Source organism: Anarhichas minor, unplaced genomic scaffold (assembly GCF_050575085.1).
Source record: "Anarhichas minor isolate MPS153535 unplaced genomic scaffold, ASM5057508v1 ptg000017l, whole genome shotgun sequence".
NCBI classification, from domain to species: Eukaryota; Metazoa; Chordata; class Actinopteri; order Perciformes; family Anarhichadidae; genus Anarhichas; species Anarhichas minor.
The window spans coordinates 12,970,372-12,990,027 of NW_027466463.1; the positions used below are offsets into that span (position 1 = coordinate 12,970,372).

The 19,656-nt window shown below is 39.8% G+C and overlaps 1 protein-coding gene across 1 annotated transcript in view; it reads left to right on the top strand.

The window, feature by feature from the left end:
- Positions 1-19,656, top strand: part of LOC142951876 (protocadherin-15-like) — an 87,105-nt gene that overhangs the window by 54,091 nt on the left and 13,358 nt on the right. Inside the window, exons 20-25 of the mRNA XM_076093732.1 lie at positions 4,878-4,997; positions 5,138-5,323; positions 5,991-6,227; positions 7,203-7,319; positions 8,227-8,367; positions 10,005-10,117. Of these exons, the coding sequence (XP_075949847.1) occupies positions 4,878-4,997; positions 5,138-5,323; positions 5,991-6,227; positions 7,203-7,319; positions 8,227-8,367; positions 10,005-10,117 (914 nt within the window). The remainder of the gene's footprint in view (positions 1-4,877; positions 4,998-5,137; positions 5,324-5,990; positions 6,228-7,202; positions 7,320-8,226; positions 8,368-10,004; positions 10,118-19,656) is intronic.

Here is a 19,656-nt window from a genome sequence, read left to right on the forward strand (position 1 = left end):
GGAAATAGTGGTGAATCAAGAACAAATATGAATGAAATGTATATTGCATAAAAATAATTATTTCTAGTCTGCAACATATATACTATAATGTCAAGTAAAAAAATGTAGCACATATAAGTAAAAGTATCTCTCCTCAACACTGTGGGATGCATTTTCACCTACATCAGCACCCTCGCCTCCACTTACCACAAAGACTCCTGGACTCGTTCCAGACCTAATAACTGACTCATGTATTACCCAGACAGGGGTCATGGGGAAATCTGACACGTTGATAGGCTCTGATCTTTAAAGATGCTCCCTCGGTTGCACGCTTGCTTGGATTTGCTCCAAGCTTATATCATAGCCTTTATACACCAGTGTCAGGGGGTGTTTGATCAGTCTGACACTTTGCCAGGTTTTAAATGTTAATCGTGCTTCTTTGGTTGAACACTAGGACTACTCCTGAGATAAATGCATGGCCCTTGTACACCCATGTCTAGGATTTTGAACAAGGCTTTACCCTTTAACAGGTTCCAAAGTGAAAAGCTCAATACCTTTTCGGGTATTCTAAGCACGTAATCCAAACCATATCTTCAAAGAGGACATTTCATTCCAAGCATTCCAAATTTTAGGTTTTGGACAGATTTTTGGATATGTTCCAAATTCAACATCCAAAAACCCACCCTAATCTTTAGAGAGGGCACTCGAAAGTATTCCAATCCTGAACTTCCTACCTTTCAAGGACCCTTGGATATTTTCCAAACCAAAACAGACGGGGTGATCCCTCAGCGGTCTGTGCAAGGCACGACTCTGGGCCTCATTCCAAACCATGGTCCCTACCTGTAGGTATTAAAGAGATTTCCGGAAGAATGAATGGACCCGACCTTGATGTTCTGATGCTGGTGAGGTAAGAGAGAGATGGAAAGAGGGGAGGAAGTGAGACATGCATGGGTGGCAGATAGAAATGGGAGAAAGACACTGGGGAAAGGTAATAGGGGTGAGAGAGAGAGGGGGGGGAGACAACAGAGCAAAGGGAGAACGGTTGCATTCTTAATCTGACTTGCATGAGTTTGAGACATGTTTTCTATTAAAGAGGTGAAAAATGCATTGGAAAAAGGAAAGACTGGATGAATTCCGAGAGAGGTCATTTGGCCATTAAAGATAGGATTATAGAAGGTCAAAAATAATAAAGAAAGGTGAGCACTTCATTTGCATGATATAGTGGCAGATAGGAGCAAAGACTCCAGAAGTGATTAAATTGAAATCCTTTTCTGTAATGTTGCCATTGCGACCCTGAGAAACAGTGGACAAGGCTGCATCATAGCAGCTGCAATGGCACCCAATGCACATGCTGTTTGGCTTCAGAATCAAACATTTAATGTCAAGCTAGCTGCCTCCCAAAGGGCCTCTTCATCAGTTTAAGTTGATCCCTCAACGGCAGCCATATAAAAAGATTCAAGCTTTCCTAACAGTCCAGCACAACAGCGTGGTTGTTTACTCTCGACATCTACTGTAGATGGCGTTAAGGCTAGCTGTAAATGTTGTATTCTTTCTCTGTAAGTGGTTTTAAATGATTGAAGATTTTTGAAGAGAAAAAACTACAGAAAGCAGACGATACCGTTTACTCTTCATGCTAATAGTGTTGCCAACCATTTTTTTTTATTTACCACAACAGCTTTTCCCTGGAAACAAACAAATCCATTCAACCAATAGCTCATGACCACGATGACACAGAGTTTTTAATCTCAGATTCAGAGCGATACTTACAGTGCGAAAGAAAAAGACGTCAAAGCAGTGGTATCTGGTTGTAGTATCACAGCTATGAGCCAATCAGATTGCTTGATATAGTCTGATTTAGTTCATCCTCAAAAGCCACCATTAATGCTAGGAAGCACAATTAACCAAAGAAAACCAAATAGATACGGAATGCAAGCTGTTGTTCTTGTCTTTAACATATCAGCATTTACAGTATATATTTTTTGCCCTGGGACAAAATGAAAAGATGTCTTCTTGCAACTCCTCAACAAGAATCACATACAGTATGTCTGACTGACCAGTTTCACCCAAAGATCATGTTTTTTTCCCGTGTCTTATTTGACCTCTCTCTTACTTACACACACACACACACACACACACACTTAAATGCACTATCTAGAAGTAATACAACTCGAGTGATGACTTGTCTGTATGTGTATCTCACTGAGAAAAGACACCCACACTGTGATAATACACAGATTTAAAAAAGAAATCTGCCATTTAGTTTCAGTTACAGGTAATTCTATTGCTGTATCTAGGGATGCAATTAGAGGTGGAGGTGAGAAAGTGATGAAAATAAAAATGATAACAAGGAAGATTGGAAGAAAACAGGTATGAGCCGGCAAACGCGACAGGTAGAGCAAGCTATTGTAGAGATAAAGTGTCGATTTCAGGCTTTAATCTGGTTTTCTTTGTCAGCGTTTGTTGAAAAGCAGCGAATGTAAGGCAACTGAGACATTTATTCTATTGTGTCTCTGGCTTATAACTGTCTGACAGTGTAATTATGCTGAGAGAACTGTGAGGGGTGTATAAGACACAAGAAAAAGAGAAATAAAAGAGGAAGGACGGAGAGAAAGTCACCGACATGCACGGTACCCAACTCCAGGAACTGCAGACCAAAATATGTTTGATATCAAGACGATTAATCTAGCCTACTATCTAAAGGATTTCATCTAATGTCTAAAATGCAACGCTATGACATCTCTGCGGTTGGCAGTTTGAAGGAAGGTTTTATGTACAATAATGTTTCCCTATTAAATATCAAACATTTGCCCCGTTATTTGCATATAGGCAGGACAAATTTGCTGTCCATTTTTCCCAGGATTTCTCCATCAGTTCAGTTGGCTGACATCACAGGGATAAATCTCTCATGTCTTCCAGAAAATGATGTGAGATTGTCACACATTTGGGTCTCACATACACGTGGAAGCACATGTGAAAAGCGTTCAACGGGTAAACACGTTCACAAAATGCTTGTTCCCTTCCTTTGTTTCCCACTTTCTCTCTCTTAGTGTCCATGTTTTAATCTTTCCCTCCCTCTTTTCAAAACAACCCAAGATAATCATCCAAAAGCTTGATGCTCCATTAAATGTACAGTACAGCTTTACAACCGGATATCAATGAATCACAGATTGCAAATCACAAAAAGAGGACTTGATTCCTCTCTCTTGCAGTCTGCATAACACTGGCAAGACGGAACCTCATTTCTATTAATCCTAATAGTCGCTGTGTGAGATAAGATGAAAGTTTAATGATACAAAATTGGGGAAACGGGGGGGAAAAATGGGTCAGTGCAACAGCTGGAAGTGACACAGTACAGCAAAAATGGAATATAAATATGAATTGAGTAATGAGCTTTAGATAAACATATTAAACTGACACTGTTACGGTTATACACTTTGGATCGGAGTAAAATATCTTGACAGATATTGGATGGTTTGCCATGAAATTATGATGAATCCTAATGACTTTGTTGACCCCTAAACTTTTCATCTAGCGCCATCATCAGGTCAATACTTTCCAGTACTTTGGTTAATGATCAAATAATACCTGCAAAACTAATTCCTTTTAACCTCAATTGACAAATGTTAGGATGCGAACATGCCAAACTGAGTAGATATTACTAAATATTACCTGCTAGAAACCCGCGTGTTAACGTTGTCGTGAGTATTTGGCTGCTGCTCAAAGCATCGCTGTGCTTCAGTACAGTCAGGCAGAGCTGCCAGCTGATGACTCTTTTCCCGCTGTGTTTTTGTTTTTCATTATTGTGTTAGCTTTATATCAAATAGATTTTGTCACAGTTTTTTTCCTCAGTGATCACCAAATTCTCATTAACGTCACATCCTTGTCATGGCAATATATCGTCATGATTTACGCTGACACAATGAACACTAAGACATAATGTATGCAAATACCATAAGTATTATCCTTAATCGTGAGGCTGTCTGTGTTTTTAACATTAATCACTTCAGAATAATCCTCCTCCTGACTTATTTTGTTGTGCAGAGTCTTGTACTGCTCACACTCTGACTGATAACATTATAATCACACACTCAGCTTTCTTACTGTTAGCTGCATGAATAGTTGTGAATCAATTATTCTTAAGACATTTATTTATTTCTTTTTGGGGACTTTTAGAGTCAGAAAGCAACGTACGCAAACCTCAGCCCTGCACACAAACGGTGTTAATATTTCCTCTGCTCTGCTCTGATCTATTTTAATGCTGCCAAAATGCTGATTGGACAGGACCGGCTAGCAATTTGCCACCTTCTCAACACCTTATTTAATTAGTTGAAAGAGATGGTGTGGCGACGGAGTTTGACTGTAGTCCATAGATGCAGAAAGATATTCAGATGAAAGAAGTCCAACAAAGGAAATAAGTACTTCTTTTTTACCTAGTGGAAATTGAAACCACTGTCTCATTAACTCTGGAAAATTTTTTAACAATTTCTACTTAAAGAATAATTTTAATTGCTCTGGACAAGTTGCAAAAACGGGGAAAGGAAAAGCTGACACCGGGGAAAATGTGAGACAGAGAGAGAGAGAGAGAGAGAGAGAGAGAGAGAGAGCAGATCACCCTGGTATGTCTTTGCCACCTTGTCAACGCTATGTATTTCTCTTTATCCCAGAAAAAAAAGGCTTTGTAAATGTTCACAAGATTGAAAGAGGTTAAGTGTTTTACCTCTTGTATACATTCACACACTTCATTCACACACTCATTTAGCTTGATTTGAGAGGAAGTTCACTTTCAATCAAAGAATGATTGGCTTCAATGGCAGTCTGATGAATTGTAGGATTTAAACCCGTAGTCCTCCCTTCTGATTACCAGTGTGCATGTGTTGTTTCTGTGTGTCTGTATTTAGGCTACAGACCCAGATCTGGGGGCGAGCGGTCAAGTCCACTATCGGCTCGTCAACCACCAGAAGCTGTTTAGCATCAACGCCACCGGAGCGATCAGAACTACAATGCCACTGGACAGAGAGGTCAGCGGAAGGGATTTATATGTTCAGATTTCACATGACTGTCATAGCTGTTGAATGCAATACAAAAACAAAAAAAACAAAAAAACGGTTGACATTGGCAATGATGAATATTTTGACTGTGATTCTCCATCATCTTCAAGGTGAAAGGTCACTACTTTCTGACCGTTGAAGCCTGGGATGGTGCATCGGACCCTCGGCGATCCAGATTAACGCTGTCCGTCACTGTTCTGGACGTAGACGACAACAGCCCGATATTCACCCAACAAACGTACAATGTCACCCTACCGGAGAACAGCCCCAAAGATACAGTCATACTACAGTTCAAGGTGAGTGAGTGGGTTGATGGATATGCAACTGATCTAGTAGTCAATTTTGTAATCATTTCAGTAGTTGATTGTTATTTATACTATAGCTTTCTGAAGAAATGTAATATATTGCAAATTGTGAGGTTCCAGTTTATAAATTAGCCCTTTGTCCAGGTCAACGTGTTGGCTGGTTTTAACTCGATATCTCCATCAGCCAATGATTAACTAACTAATAATTAAACAAGTTCAAATGTTCAAATGTCCCACTCCCTACCAATGATGGTCACAATTATTTCAAAAATGTATTAATTCAGGTACTGAATGAAGTCAATAAGACTCAGCATCATAGTCACGCTTCAAGTTATTTACCGTCTTTGAAATGACCAAATTGGTTTCTATTTACACTCCAGTCTGCATTAGAGACTTCTTAAAAAGTCAGAATTTTAATTTGCAAACACTTGAAGACACACTGAGTTGGAAAGGAATGTAAGAAAAAGAAGGAAACAAGCATCTTTTTCCCTCCAGCTACACTGTAAAATAGATACAGGCCACCACTACCACAGGTGTTTCAGACAGGCCAGCCCAACACATTTCCTTCTGGCAAACATAAAAAATTCAACTGGCCATAAATTCACACTGTGATTATATTACTTTCTGTCCCATTCCTTGACTCCGTCTTGCCCTGTAGGCGATAGACGCTGACCTCGGCTCCAACCTCACATATCAAATCAGAGCGCAGGGCTCGGACCGGGGGATCGTTCGACTATTCCACATTGACCCAGTGACAGGAGAGCTGTCGGTTCTCAGAGTGCTGGACTATGAGGCTCTGAGTGAATCGGGGCCCACGTACACATTCACGGTAGAGGCCATGGACACAGAGGGAAGCATGCCTCCTGGACTCGCCTCTGTTACTGTCAGAATCATGGTGAGTGTGTGGGTGGTGTGTTTATACTGACATCCAGGGGCCCCACCAGTGGTTTTTGCATAACATTAGCACATTTTCTACATTTGCGCAAAAGCCATGGTACATTCATCTTTTGTCGAAAACTTTGGAGTTATAGTCATACTATTAAAGGGTGGTTCCATTATTATTATTATTTTTTTAGGTTTTTATATCATACTGTAGCTTCCGAGTGGTGTTCCTTATGTATTCAAATCGCAGCATTAAAACTTTGATCGGAGTTTATATGTTTTAGTGACAATTTGCTCCCCAAGCCCTTCTAAAAACGTTTTCCCACGTGACCTAACGTAGGTTTCTGCATGATGATGTTCTACATTTATATATATATATATATACACGTAAGTCTTTATCCATAGTCACTGTATTTCCTAAAGTAACTTAGATGGTCGTTGGTAAGCTCCCAGTTTGGAGAAGCAGACACGTTAGTTCGAATACGAAAGTCACAGAAAATCCCTAACAAATTAACCAATCAATGCTGCAGTAGACCAACAAGTCCCGTGTTCTGTGAGGTAACATTACTGCTTTTGTCAAGGTCTAAAGGCTTTGAAGAGAGCACTATAACTAAAAAAAAGTTAAAAGAATCCATATTGTACTGTATGTCAACCTTAAGGGCTCAGGGGTTATGTTACCTAGATTAGGTGTTGATACTGTAAACAGCTGTTGCTTTTTCTCCTTTGGGGAGGCCAGATGTTCCTGAACCTATGGAAAGTGAACCCGCTTTAGTGAGTAATTTTGTGGGCTGCAGAGAGAAAGTGAAAATAAGAATAAAGTTCAATTTAAGAATTGTAGTGAAAGCAAAATGCCAACAAAGTCAGTTTGCACATCATTAGTATTTTAAAAATGTGTACATTTTAGGCCCTTAATAGAAAACAAAAACAACTTGATGTACTGTATGTTTACAATCGTAATGCCATACTGTGTTTGTTTATTTCGCTCCAGGACATGAATGACTTTTCTCCGGTATTCAGCCAGTCAGTGTACCGAGGCCTGGTTGCCCCTAATGCTTTCAAGGGAACCATTGTAACCACAGTGATGGCCAATGACTCTGACCCTGCGGTGAGCATTTCCAGCTGCTGCTATTCAAACTGTTTTTCACACTCTGCTCCTCAAATTGTGTTTGGGAATATAATGTAAGATAGTTGTGCTTCTCTGCAGTGTTTGTGTGTGTGTTTTAAATGTTTGTTTTCTCCAGTGGAGCCGTGTTTTCAACCCCCAGTGTCGCACTTAATGATACCTCCATTGGGCTTTTAACTCTAAACATTTGTAATATAGGCTGGTTTAATCAGCTTGCTGTAAAATGAAGGTTTGCTCACTTTATAGTTCAATTGTGAGCCATTAGATCGCCTGGTGCAGTTAACTCCAGGTTTAAAAGGTTGTAAAAATCAAAGCTGGGTCTGAGTGCAGTGTGAATAAAGCGTGTGTGAATTTGCTGAGTCACACAGCCTTTTGCTTAGATGCAGATCTGAGATGCAATGGCTGTGAAAAATAGCTCTCATCTTTATCGGAAAACAGAAAACAACCAACTAAATAGCACCTTAGCAGCCGTAGTTATATATATATATATAATATTTGGATGTCAATGTCACTTATTATCAATTAATTCTGTTCTATATATGTACATATTCTACATTATATACTGGAATTAACATTTTTGACCAATCGGTAGCTCCATTAAAAAGGTTTACACTGACACAAAACTGAATTGTAAATCTTGTTAATTGTGACGTGTGTCTTAACTGCTTCATATGTACTTGGACAGAGACGCACTGTTTTATTTAGGCCCAAAATGATTGCGTTGGATAATAAATACTGTAGTAGTCATTACCACACTATGATTTTAATTTGATGCATTGTAAAAAGTTTGTAAGCACGTCGGTATTCCAGGAAGAATGCAAGATATGTTTCATCCTAATGCCACATTCATCTGAATCTGTCATCCTAAGTGTACTTGTTCTCCTATCAGGGTACCCCAGCAGGCCTGGTGCGCTATAAAGTGAACCAGGAGGCTTTTCATTACTCTGCCAGTATATTTGACGTAGAGGAACAGACGGGAAATGTTGTAACCAGAGTTAACCTCAACGAAGAGCCCAACCTCAAGTTCAGTGTAAGTATGCACACGCACATTTTAATTTACAACTCACAGACATGCACCCTGTGATGGGGGGTTGCAAGTAGAAATTGCTTTGAATTAAAAACAACCCCTGTTGTATGCGGCATTTACGTGACTGCATAACTATGGTAGTTGGGTAAAACAAGATGTGATTTGAATTGTAGACATTATAAAACATGCACATCTGCAATGGAGTAAAACAGCAGTAGAAGATTGTCCTACGGCGAAGATATTAACTTCCATCAAACTATAATGTATTCTGTGTATTATTAACAATAACCATGGTGCAGTGTTTACTGTTTATCATAATGGAAATATGCAGCATCACTTAATGTTATCCCCAATCAATCAAATTGATCTATTCTAACTGTAAACTCTGGCACTGGGACTGTAGTCCAATAGAGACATCATTGCTGCAGATTTATGTGACGCTTCCCTGTTTTGCTTTAGTTTTAGCATATTTTAGATTTAGTCGGTGGAGGATTGGGACCGCATCACACGAATTAAGTCTTTAGAAATGAATTTGATGATTTTGTACATGCAGATTGTACTTGCTTTCTTGTGTTATTTGTAAAGCATAAAGGTGTCTTTGTACAGAGCACTCTTATAAATCCCTATCCGCTGTACAAAGTATACCGCAGCAGCTTATTAGTTTCAAAATTGCCTTTTCCCAGCTGCACTCCTCAATGGGGCTTTGGGCCATTCTCATTTCATCTTTTCACTGGGCTTTAATTAACACAACAAGGATTCAGCGTCCCCTGAAGATGTCACTCAGGGGCCTAATTTTACCTCGTTTGGCTTAAACAAAATGAATCAGTCCAACACTGTGTACAATTTTGGGATTATTACCGAGATAAACACTGTCCAAGGTATCATCTTTACGACGACAGATGACACAGTTAGACAATGAATTTGATATGTTGCAAATGTCTACCTAATTTCCTTGCATCACATTATAATGGCACCACAGTGTATTTTCATAAAATGTCTTTGGAGCAGCTTGGCATGCATAAGCAAGTGCGCAAGGCTAGGAACAGGTTTGTAAATAAAAAGCAACCCATTTACATCGTCGGTGCAGTTGAAAGGAAGTCATTATGCTATTGAGCAAGGCCCTTAACTACCACATGTTCCAACAAAGTGTGTAAGTTTCCAGCAATGCAATGCATTATCAGTAGCAATTTCCTGGCTAAATAAGATGCAGAAAAGACAATATTTTAATATCTTGATATTTAAATTTGGCCTTCATTAGGAGTCCTTTGGGCCTGGTTAACAGTAGTTACCCCCCCCCAATTAAATAAAGAAGAAAGGCTAAGAAGTAAAAATAAGCACACCAGCGGGACACACACTCATCCTGTTCTCCTATTCCCATGCACATTATGTGCTTTTAGAATGCGGGCAGCAAAAATGTAGACATTCATTTTGGTTTATTATCAGCCTGTCATGCATTAGCTGCATCGATTTGTTTGGCTGTCTCTGCTGTCTGCACACTGTAAAATGGTGTGAACTGGTATATTTGCAAATGCCACAAGAGCCGTGGCAGCACTGGACTGCAATATTGCAAGCGAGCATGTGGATATCTACTGACTCTTAACCTGTATGTGTGTGTGTGTGTGTGTGTATTTGATTGACAGCTGGTGGTGGTGGCCTATGATGATGGTGAGCCAGTAAAGGAAAACACAACTCTAGTAGAGATCACAGTCCTTCAGCCCTCTGTCATTCCTGTGTTCACACAGGAAGAATACAGGTACACACACACACACACGCACACACACAGAGTACATGCTATTTTCTATGCCTCTGTACTGGCGTCAGCCACGGTTGGAGGCATTATGTTTTGCAGTTGTCCGCCATTCCATTCACTCGATATCTCAGAAACGCATGGAGGGAATATCTTCAAATGTTGCGCTAACGTCGACTTTGACTTAAGAATTAACTGATTTGATTTTGGTGGTCAAAGGTCACATTTTTTTGCGATAACTCAATAATGAATAGGCTTATTATGAGAATTTCACACAAATGCCTGAAAGGATAATAACTATGAAGTGATGACATTTTGGACAGAAACAGTGGAAACTGCAACTTGACTGTTTGGCGCAGAGGTGGCAATTCATAGTTTGAAGTTATAATCCTCAGAATTTAAATTCTGGTTGATTTGATTCTGGCAACAACTGCTGTAACTGGTGATAGCATTAAGAACATCATAGTACAAATACCAGAGGCCTGTTGGAATTACACAGTTATGGATCCCTGGCGGCAGGAAGTGCCGTTTGTGCAGCTACTCTGTTGACACTGAACCCCAAGTTGCTTCCGGCCGTTTCACAGCAGCCCACTGCTCCTACAAATGTTTAGGATGGCTTTAATGCAGAGGATAAATCTCAGTACCAGATGGCAGACTCCGCCACTAACAACACAAACTACTATATAGAGAGGTAACTAACAATGAAAAAACATTTAAGTAGTGTAAAAATAAGGTTTATGCGACGGAAACCTGAATAATTATGACTTGCATGCAGAATTTTTCCATCTACTTATATTTGCCGTTCATGCACCCATGTAAACGGTGACATGTAGGAAGAGATCTTGCTATGAAGCTCAGTTTTGAAAGAGCTTTTCTGACCCAAAAAAAGAAAGAATGTCTGGCTACCTGGACGTTTGTCTGTAGAAGTTGCAAATTACCAATGAAACGCTAATACAGCTCGGGCTGATATCACACACTCCGTCAGAGTTTATACTCGTCTTCTAAATAAATAAATAAATAATTTCGATAGTGGGACATTCATCTCAATTCAAGACAACCAAATAATGGTTAAAAAATGCATCTGAAGTTTTGGATTGTATCCAGTCGCTGACAGAGGATTTGTTTTTCATCTGGCAACGTAGTAAATGGCATTAATATAGGTGTAATTAAATATGGAGAAGAATGTTTAACATTCAAAGAACAGAATATATTTATATTAACCTTTCCCTAATGAATGAACGCAACGAGCACTTAATATGGTTCTACCACATTTATAGCACAACCATGCCAAATCACAGTACAGGGCAGTAGATGGAAACAGAAGGTGCTAAGTCTGAACAGCACGGTCTTTGCTCGCCTAATTCAGTTTTGATTACAACTCAAAGTATGTGCTTTAGTGTAAGAAGATTCCAGAAAAGGATGAAAGTGAAATGTAGGAACTTTTTGAAGTTTGTTTTCATAATAGAAATCCCAAAACTCCAAGTCAAAACAAATATGCACAGTAGCACCAACTTTGAGGGGTAGCAGCATGCTTTTCACCGTCTGCTGGAAAATCATTGAAAGAAGCAGAAACTCAATATAAAGCAAGTATAAGGGGACATTGGGCGGCCCTATCCTCCATGCTAACCATTGGTCTGTCTATGACCCACCATCACTGGTTTTTGGGCTGGCTTTTCAGTAACTTTGCGCACGTTAGTGTGTTTTGAATTTTGCAAAAATGGCCAACTGTGCCCCCGGCAGTGGGAAAGCATATAGAGAGCTGTTTAGAAAACGAGAATACATAACTCTCACCTCACGTGCAGACACATACACACTCTCAAGTCATCATTATAACTCTTCCAGTTGGTGCTGCTTTCATGAGGTCATTGGTTCACCTCAGGTTTTCTGTTCTGTGATTGGCTGGATAGACAGAGGGTGTGTGTGTGAAATTGGCCTATAATCTACAGCTATTAGCTCTCATTTCTTTATCTTTCACTAAATACATGAACTTTGTTGTTATTTACTCTTTCTGGCATTCTTTATCCTGATGTGTTTTTTCCGCATCCCACTAGCTTCTAATTTCCTGTCTCGATTCATGTTCCTCCTGCCACCCTTGTTATTATCAGCCCCTCTCTACATCTATTTGTCCCCAACAGTGACAGAGGGAAACAATTGGTTTCCTTCCATTTGCCTGCTTGTTATGTCATCTGTCAGGCACAATATCCAAGTCATCAGACTGAGATGTAAATTGCAGGAGAGGATGAAACATCATATTTTTCCATATTTTTCAAAATGGCTGATTGACTGAATAGTTGTACCCTGTTTCCTGCTCAAAACAAAATGAGCTTTTTGTGACGGCTTGTTTGTTTGTTAGAGGGATAGCATTAGTTTTGTGTCATTCTTTTATTTCCGCTCGCAGGTTTTGGTTACTTTTTTTGTTTAAGTTCTTCCTGTTTCTCTCCTCTCGTCTACCTTCATCACAAGTCAGAGCATTTCACAATTGTATGCGGAGAGTATGTGGTTAGGCATTTACTGTGATGTAACTCACTTTCATATACAAGACTCACCCAGCTTTTTAGTGGACGTCATAGGAGAAATGTGTCTTTACTTAAATTTCAGTTTGCATCTTTCTTTTTTGAAACACCTGAGCATCATAAGTTCTAAGACAATGAGCTTGTTTTGGAGTAATTGCAACTTCAGTGTCAATACAGAAATACAGTATTATCCCACTATTACTGACAACATTTCAAGGTTTGTCTTTCACACAGAGCACACTAAAGCTCCCCTCTATTTTTAGGAACAGGGTTAGAGGCAAGAAAGAGATATGTCAGCCAGCCATATAATACTGCATTTATGAATATGTAACATAGCTTCAAGCTAAAAGAGTGTGTGTGTGCCTGCCTGTATATATGTGCAGGTTGTAGAATATGTGTGTATTTGTATTTTATTGTATTTGTTAAAGGGAAACTTAGTCGATCTTCAACTGGCTTTGTGTCGTTGCAATGTGGTTGGTTTGTGCAAATGGACGATGTTTGGATTCCCTCTGTGTTTCCGGCTCCCAGAGCTTCCTGCATATTTGCAGACGGGGAGAAATTAGACATTTTACGTCTTCTGGCTGATTTTTGCCGGCGGGTGAGCGGTAGGTTCTTGGTGCTGGCAGCGTGGAGGGAGGTTGCAAATTGTTCATTTGCATGCCCGCATTGTAGTGATACAAAGCTGGTTGAAAATCTGCAACGTTTCCCTTTAATCAACACATTTTTGTGCACTGTGGATGTCCCTTTCTGTGTGTTTTGCATGTCTCTCTGCCTGCATGTGTGCCTTATATTTTACATTTCTGTGCCTGTATTTTTGTGTTTGCGTGTGTATGAGAAATTGTGTTTTTTTTTTTGTTCTTCTAATTCCATGTTGTCGTCACTAAAAGCACAGTGTATGTACAGCTTTCAATTAATTATCCCAGCTTTATTGAATCAGAGCTAATTGTAGTGTGGTTTTAGGAGCTTACTAATGCTCTTTAATGATTTTGTATGGTTTCAACAGACAGACTTCTACCCATGGGTAAGGCAGAATTTGTAATATTAATTCCTTTAATTAAAAGAGTGACGGAATCAAGGGATCTGTTAAAGGCTGTGAACATTTAACGTTCATCACAACAACAGATTATATAAAATTACAAATGGCTTTATGGATCCAAAATTAGTTATCTGCACACGCCTAAACTTTGAAAAGCACCTTGTCTGTGGCTTTATTTACAGTATAAAGGGCATGTTAGGTAAAACCCACTCTGTGCTCAATTTACTGTAGGTTAACCTAAGGACAATATATGCACAATAAAATCCTGTCAGTCTTATCTGAGGGTATCAGAGATAGAAGATAGCAAACTGACAGTGTCACGTAGAAAAACATGAAGCCATGAGATGTGAAATTCTATATGCAGTTCAGGCTTCAATAGAGGAGAGGAGGATGGCCATTCAACCGCAAAACTTGGACATTCAATAACATTTGTTGATGGAAGCCCCCACTGACCCAGCTATCCTCATGAGGAGAACTTTCCTTAGTCCTGATGGCCAGACCAACCAACCAATATTGTGAGAGGCTGTCAAAGAAAGAGAGAAAGAGAAAGAGATACAGATGCACAAGCACACAAAGATGCACTTTTGCACACGCGCGCGCACACACACAGTGCACTAGGACTTAAGCTTTGGCACTGGGACCTGCTGTTTGTGCATTTCCCCTCTGTGGGTGTCTCAGCTAGTAAAACAGTGAACAAGCTGATGAGGGGGTTTGCTAAATTATTGTAGCAACTGTGTGTAGAGCAGGATGTCTCCCTCGCTCTCTCTCTCTCTCTCTCTCTCTCTCTCTCTGTCTCTCTCTCTCTCTGTGTTTCTCTCACTGTAGGACCATTCTTGCACCTGCAGAATTAGTATGCAGTCAGTATCACATGCGCATGAATAGTTATCAGCACCCAGTGGCAATTATCAGCATGAGGTTAAGTGAATAGAAAGAAAATATTGCCTTCTCAAAGAGTATTGAAAGTCCTCCCTCTACTTCTCTTGCTTGTGTATGCATGTGAGCACGTATGTGTCTGCTTTGTGTGTGTGTGTGTGTGTGTGTGTGTATGAGTATCTGTTAATGCCAGTATAGGTCCCCCCCCCTCCCCCACGCTATCAAAATGCCCCATAGCCTGTTCATTTGTTAATGAATATAATTAGAGAGTTGTGAGAACATCTTCTAAACATCAAAGCTTTTTTTTCCATCAAGAAATTGTGTGATCAAAGATGGCAATATGTTGCTTTGTCTTGCGTCATTACGACGACAGAGATAAAACAGTTCACCGTGGCGATGGATTTAGATAAAGCAGCTTCTACTGTATCTATCAGGTTCTCAGCACTGATGCAGTACACGCTCTGTTTCAAGACTCACAGGCAGGAGGTCACAGATTCTATCACTACCAGCCAGCTGGACTACAAAGACAGAACTGTCAATTGTCCTTTTGAAAGACAAGTCCATTTGTCTGCCATGAAGTTAAACTCAAGTAGGGAGAATATTAGATAATATTCAGCTTTGATGAGAAGAGCAAATATTTAATCTGGCACTCTGGAAAAGACGGAATAGTTTTGTCTGCCTCTCCTAAAGGCAACACTTCTTTCACATGATGCACGCAGCTGTTAAATATACTGCATTATGGATCTAATCATTTACATTTACTGAAGGTTTGGAATTGGATGAAGCAAATGTGAAAAGAAAAAATGTGTGAAATTGCTATTGTACATTTTCAGATTTGTGCCAAGCATTTGAAGTCGGGCTTTTCTGAAACACCAATCAATAAATCAATGCATCAGTCAATCTTGATATGTATAGCATCGTTCGTATAGGTTTTAGTTCAACACAAAGTGAATTCAAAGTGCTCTAAACAAGTATTCTCCTTTGGACGACAGTTCAAACATTTATTCCTCTTTTTTATGTTTGCCCCTTTTTGATACTCCTGTTCTTCAAAACGAAAAACGACAACTCTAATTAAGTCTTTGAATTTCCCGTCACAGGGATTGTTACCTGTACTTTGTAAGATATACTTGTAGACTTGTAGAGAGTTTTAGCCAGTTCAGGAACTGTTCATGTGAGCCTGTAGAGTCCATGGAGACTGTATGTGATAATAGACAATACACAACACACATTTGTGAAAGAAAATCAGTTACAGCTAAAGGAACGGTGTTCTGAAATGATACTACTCTCAGACATGATAAGTTTTCTCCTTTGGTCTTTGTTGAAAATATTTGTATTCCTCTTTTCACCTCTTTTTTTGCTTCCTTCCTGTTTTGCTGTCTGTATATAATGTCGTCTGCATGTTTCATCCACTATATTTCTAATTCACTTCTACCATTAGGAATAAAATCCAAGAGGCCCGTCCACACTTTAACTATGAGGTAAACGCGTCCGCCCTTAATGCATTTCAAAACAAGCTCATCCGATGTGTGGCTCTATAAATCCAGTATATGTCTATAAATGATACAGTTGAAGGTTACCTTGTTTTGTTGGTGCTTACAAACAAGTGCACATAGAGTGCTCCTGGCGATATTACGACTATGGCAACAAATGCCAAACAACCATGATGTTGTTATTTATACGATTGCAGCTGGGAGGCAGCGAGAAAGAGGGGTGAGGTATGGAAGAGAGAGTGGGGGGGGGGGTTTAACGGGGAAGACTGAAAAAAAGAGAAAGAAGGACAGATAGAGGAATATGTTGGGAGAGGATAGTGGAGAGAAGCAGTTCTGGGATATGGAGTGAACATTTGAGAATGAAAGTGAAAAGAAAGGAGAGGGAGAAAGGAAAGCTAAAGAGGGAGGGGGCACGAGAGCAATTGAAGTAAAAGTCTGAGGGGAGAAGAAACGAGAGAAAAAACAAGTGTAGTTGGTAGACGAGCAGTAAGGCAGACAACATGCCCACACAGACAGATCTACACATAGGCAAGGAAAGTCTTTAAAGTGGCAGATGAGCTGACAGGCTGACATATTGAAGCAGATTGAAACAAACAAGTAGACAAGCAGGTAAAGACTGGAATCGAGAAGCGCTGAGACATAGATGGACAGATGGGATATTCCACGAGCTTGATGGACTAACATGTCAGTAGTCATTCAGTGAGTCATTGAAAGGCTCATTTCAGCCAATGAAAGCATAAAAAACGTAATGCATACAATCGAAAAAATGTAATGTAACAACTTCTTAAATAATAAAACCTCCACTGTCAGGGTTGAGAAACAGAGTTATAGCCTGAATGCATCATGCAACTGTGTCTGCAGGTGTGCGTGACCCTCGAGCAATGCCAGAGGGTCGCATGTGGAACTTGAAAAGTTGAAAAAGGAGGGTTAGCGCAGTTGGGCAGATTCAGCCTTCCTCATCTCCTCCCGGTTAGCTCACTACTCTCTCTAACGCCTGTAGAAACGGGTTATGTGGCTTTGACACCCACATTGGAGTAGGTCTATGGTAAGAGCAAATTTACCTCACAGAGTTTAGTTAAACTAATAACTTATCAATGCCAAACCGGTCCGTTTTGAGTATCTCTTAATTAACAGTATCTATTTAAATAATTATCTTTTTTTTGAACATGTTTTCAATATATTTTTAGTGATTCGTTTTTTACTCTTACGTGGGCTGTCAAGCGCCTGATAAGAAATTGCTCCAGGATGATTGATGGCGCGGTTCCAAGAATAGACTTGGTTTTATTGATAACGGGCAGAAATCGTGACCCTCTCCCGACGTCTCTTCACTCTCTCGCTCTCACACACAGGCGAGAAATTACAGCCACACACACACACACACCAACAAATGTTTGAGTAAAACGTCTCACAGTACAAAATGACACACACCAGCACTCACAGGTGGATTAAAGCTGAGTCTGGATCAAACGCTCTCATTTGAATCATTTTTGTAACAGTTGCCTGTAACAACCTTTGTTATCCTGAAGAAATGAGAAAACACTCTCACATATTTTTATCATGACTTTAATAAATTACAAATTATTCTCTTTTTCCACTTACAGCATGTAAAGTTTCAGCAAAGTCCACCCACACGTGGTTTGGTGCACAACACTATGGTGTCAGAATCATCGTCCTTTCTCACACTTTTTAATTACCATTTGAATTCAGTTGGATAAAAGTTTCAACCTCAGTCCTCGTTATTCTTTCCAATATGACCAATTCAACAGAAATGCAAAAGCCAGGTTTTTTTTATTGGACTTGAGTCTCTAGTTCCAAATATAATTGTACCGCACATGTCAGTGCACGTGAGCATGGTTGTGACTGTGAGGGGGAGATGCATCAGTCTACAGACACACTCGCAGACATATTATTACAGAAGTTTTGTTCGATGCATTTTCTCTTCACAGCGTATTTGCACACAGACTCAACATCACCATTTTTTTTAGATTGGCATTTTAACTCAAACACTCAAATCTACACAAACATATTCTCTTTCTTCATTCTCTTCCACTGTATAATACCCTTTTCTCTTCTTTTTCTTGTTTCTTCGTCTCTATATATCACCTTCCCTCTTGAGTCCCTCCTCTTCTCAAAAGCCCTTGTAAATACTGCTGGTTCTTTTTCTCTCCCTGCTCTGTTTCGCATTATGTTTTATGTATTAGTACGTCAACAGTGCTCCACTCAAGTTCCGACTCTTTGAGAGATGCTAACCAATTTGACTGTCTGTTGACAATTATGACAAGACTGTAAAGCAAAAAGGTGAGAAGAGGGCCATGAAAAGAGAAAAAAAAAATAGCTGAGACACTTGATGGCTGAACAAAGAAAAGAGAGAATCAGTTTGGTCTTTACATCAGTGTGTATCTCTGAGAGGAAGGATTGACAGAAAGAAGGAGTGACACAAATTGAGGAGGTCGTGTGTGAACCAGTGCAGCAGGATGGAGAGCAATGTGGGTTTAGAGAGAGAAGGAAAGTGCCAGAAGGTACAGAAAATGAATTTTGATTATTCAAACACTGCCGAGCAGAAATAATAAACAGAGCCCTGGCATCTGTAATCGAAGCACCAATTTTGGCGCAGTACCACAACGTTTTAACTACGGCCTTCTGAGCTGATGTTCCCAAAAGACCAAGAAGCAACAGTTTGGAAAACCTAATTTCAAAGAGTCTGATGTTGTAAAATTGCAACACCTGCCTTATCAGAAAACTGTTGGGATTTCAACCAGCATGCCTCTCTAAGCTCTTGAAAATGTATGGACATGTGAACTGAAAATTGCCTTTCAGTTCTGAAAAATGGCCACAGCAGGAGAAGACCTACAGAACTCCAGCCAGTACCTAAAGGTTATTACTGCAGGCAGTTAAGACCCTTCACTCAACAGTCTCCTAATGACAAAATCCTACAGTCAATTAGTAATCCTCTGGGAAGGGAGGGAAGGGAATGAACAGTGTGTTGTCATTTTAGGTTGGTGCTCATGTAGTAGGCAGTGCTGCTAGCTCAGGCCGCTGACCGCTGTGATTATTTTAACTTATTCCAAGCAAAAGAGCACAGCGGTCTTAGTGGATATCAGACTTTTGCATACCAGACTTGAAAGGTCCTACCTTGCGGGCATCAAAGCAGTTGAGAGAAGAGAAGAGAAACTGTCTATGGGAGATATACAGTACATACACTCCAAATTGGTGACATAAATTAGAAAAATGTACCAGAGAAAGTCCATATAAAAGGCTAGTAGGAAACCTCCATGATTTCCATGATCATGAGTCCAATACATGAGTTGTCAGATTCTGGTTCTATATAACCAACCAACAAGGTATAATTTTGTGTTGGACCAGTTATCGTTGGCTAATCCTCCCATTAGACAAAACAGCCATTACAAACTCATCTGTAAACATACATAAATCACCAACAGAAGTGGCTTTCATCTTTACGTTCAGTGTGCAACATTGTGCCAGGTAAACTGTAAAGTGTGTTGCACATTTTGGTGACTAAAACATATAGTGTGTGTTGATGCTACCTCCAAGGTTAATCAAATTATACAGCATATAAACAGCTTAGATAAAGATACAAATGTTGGCTAATAAGACTTGACCGACTTTAGTTTG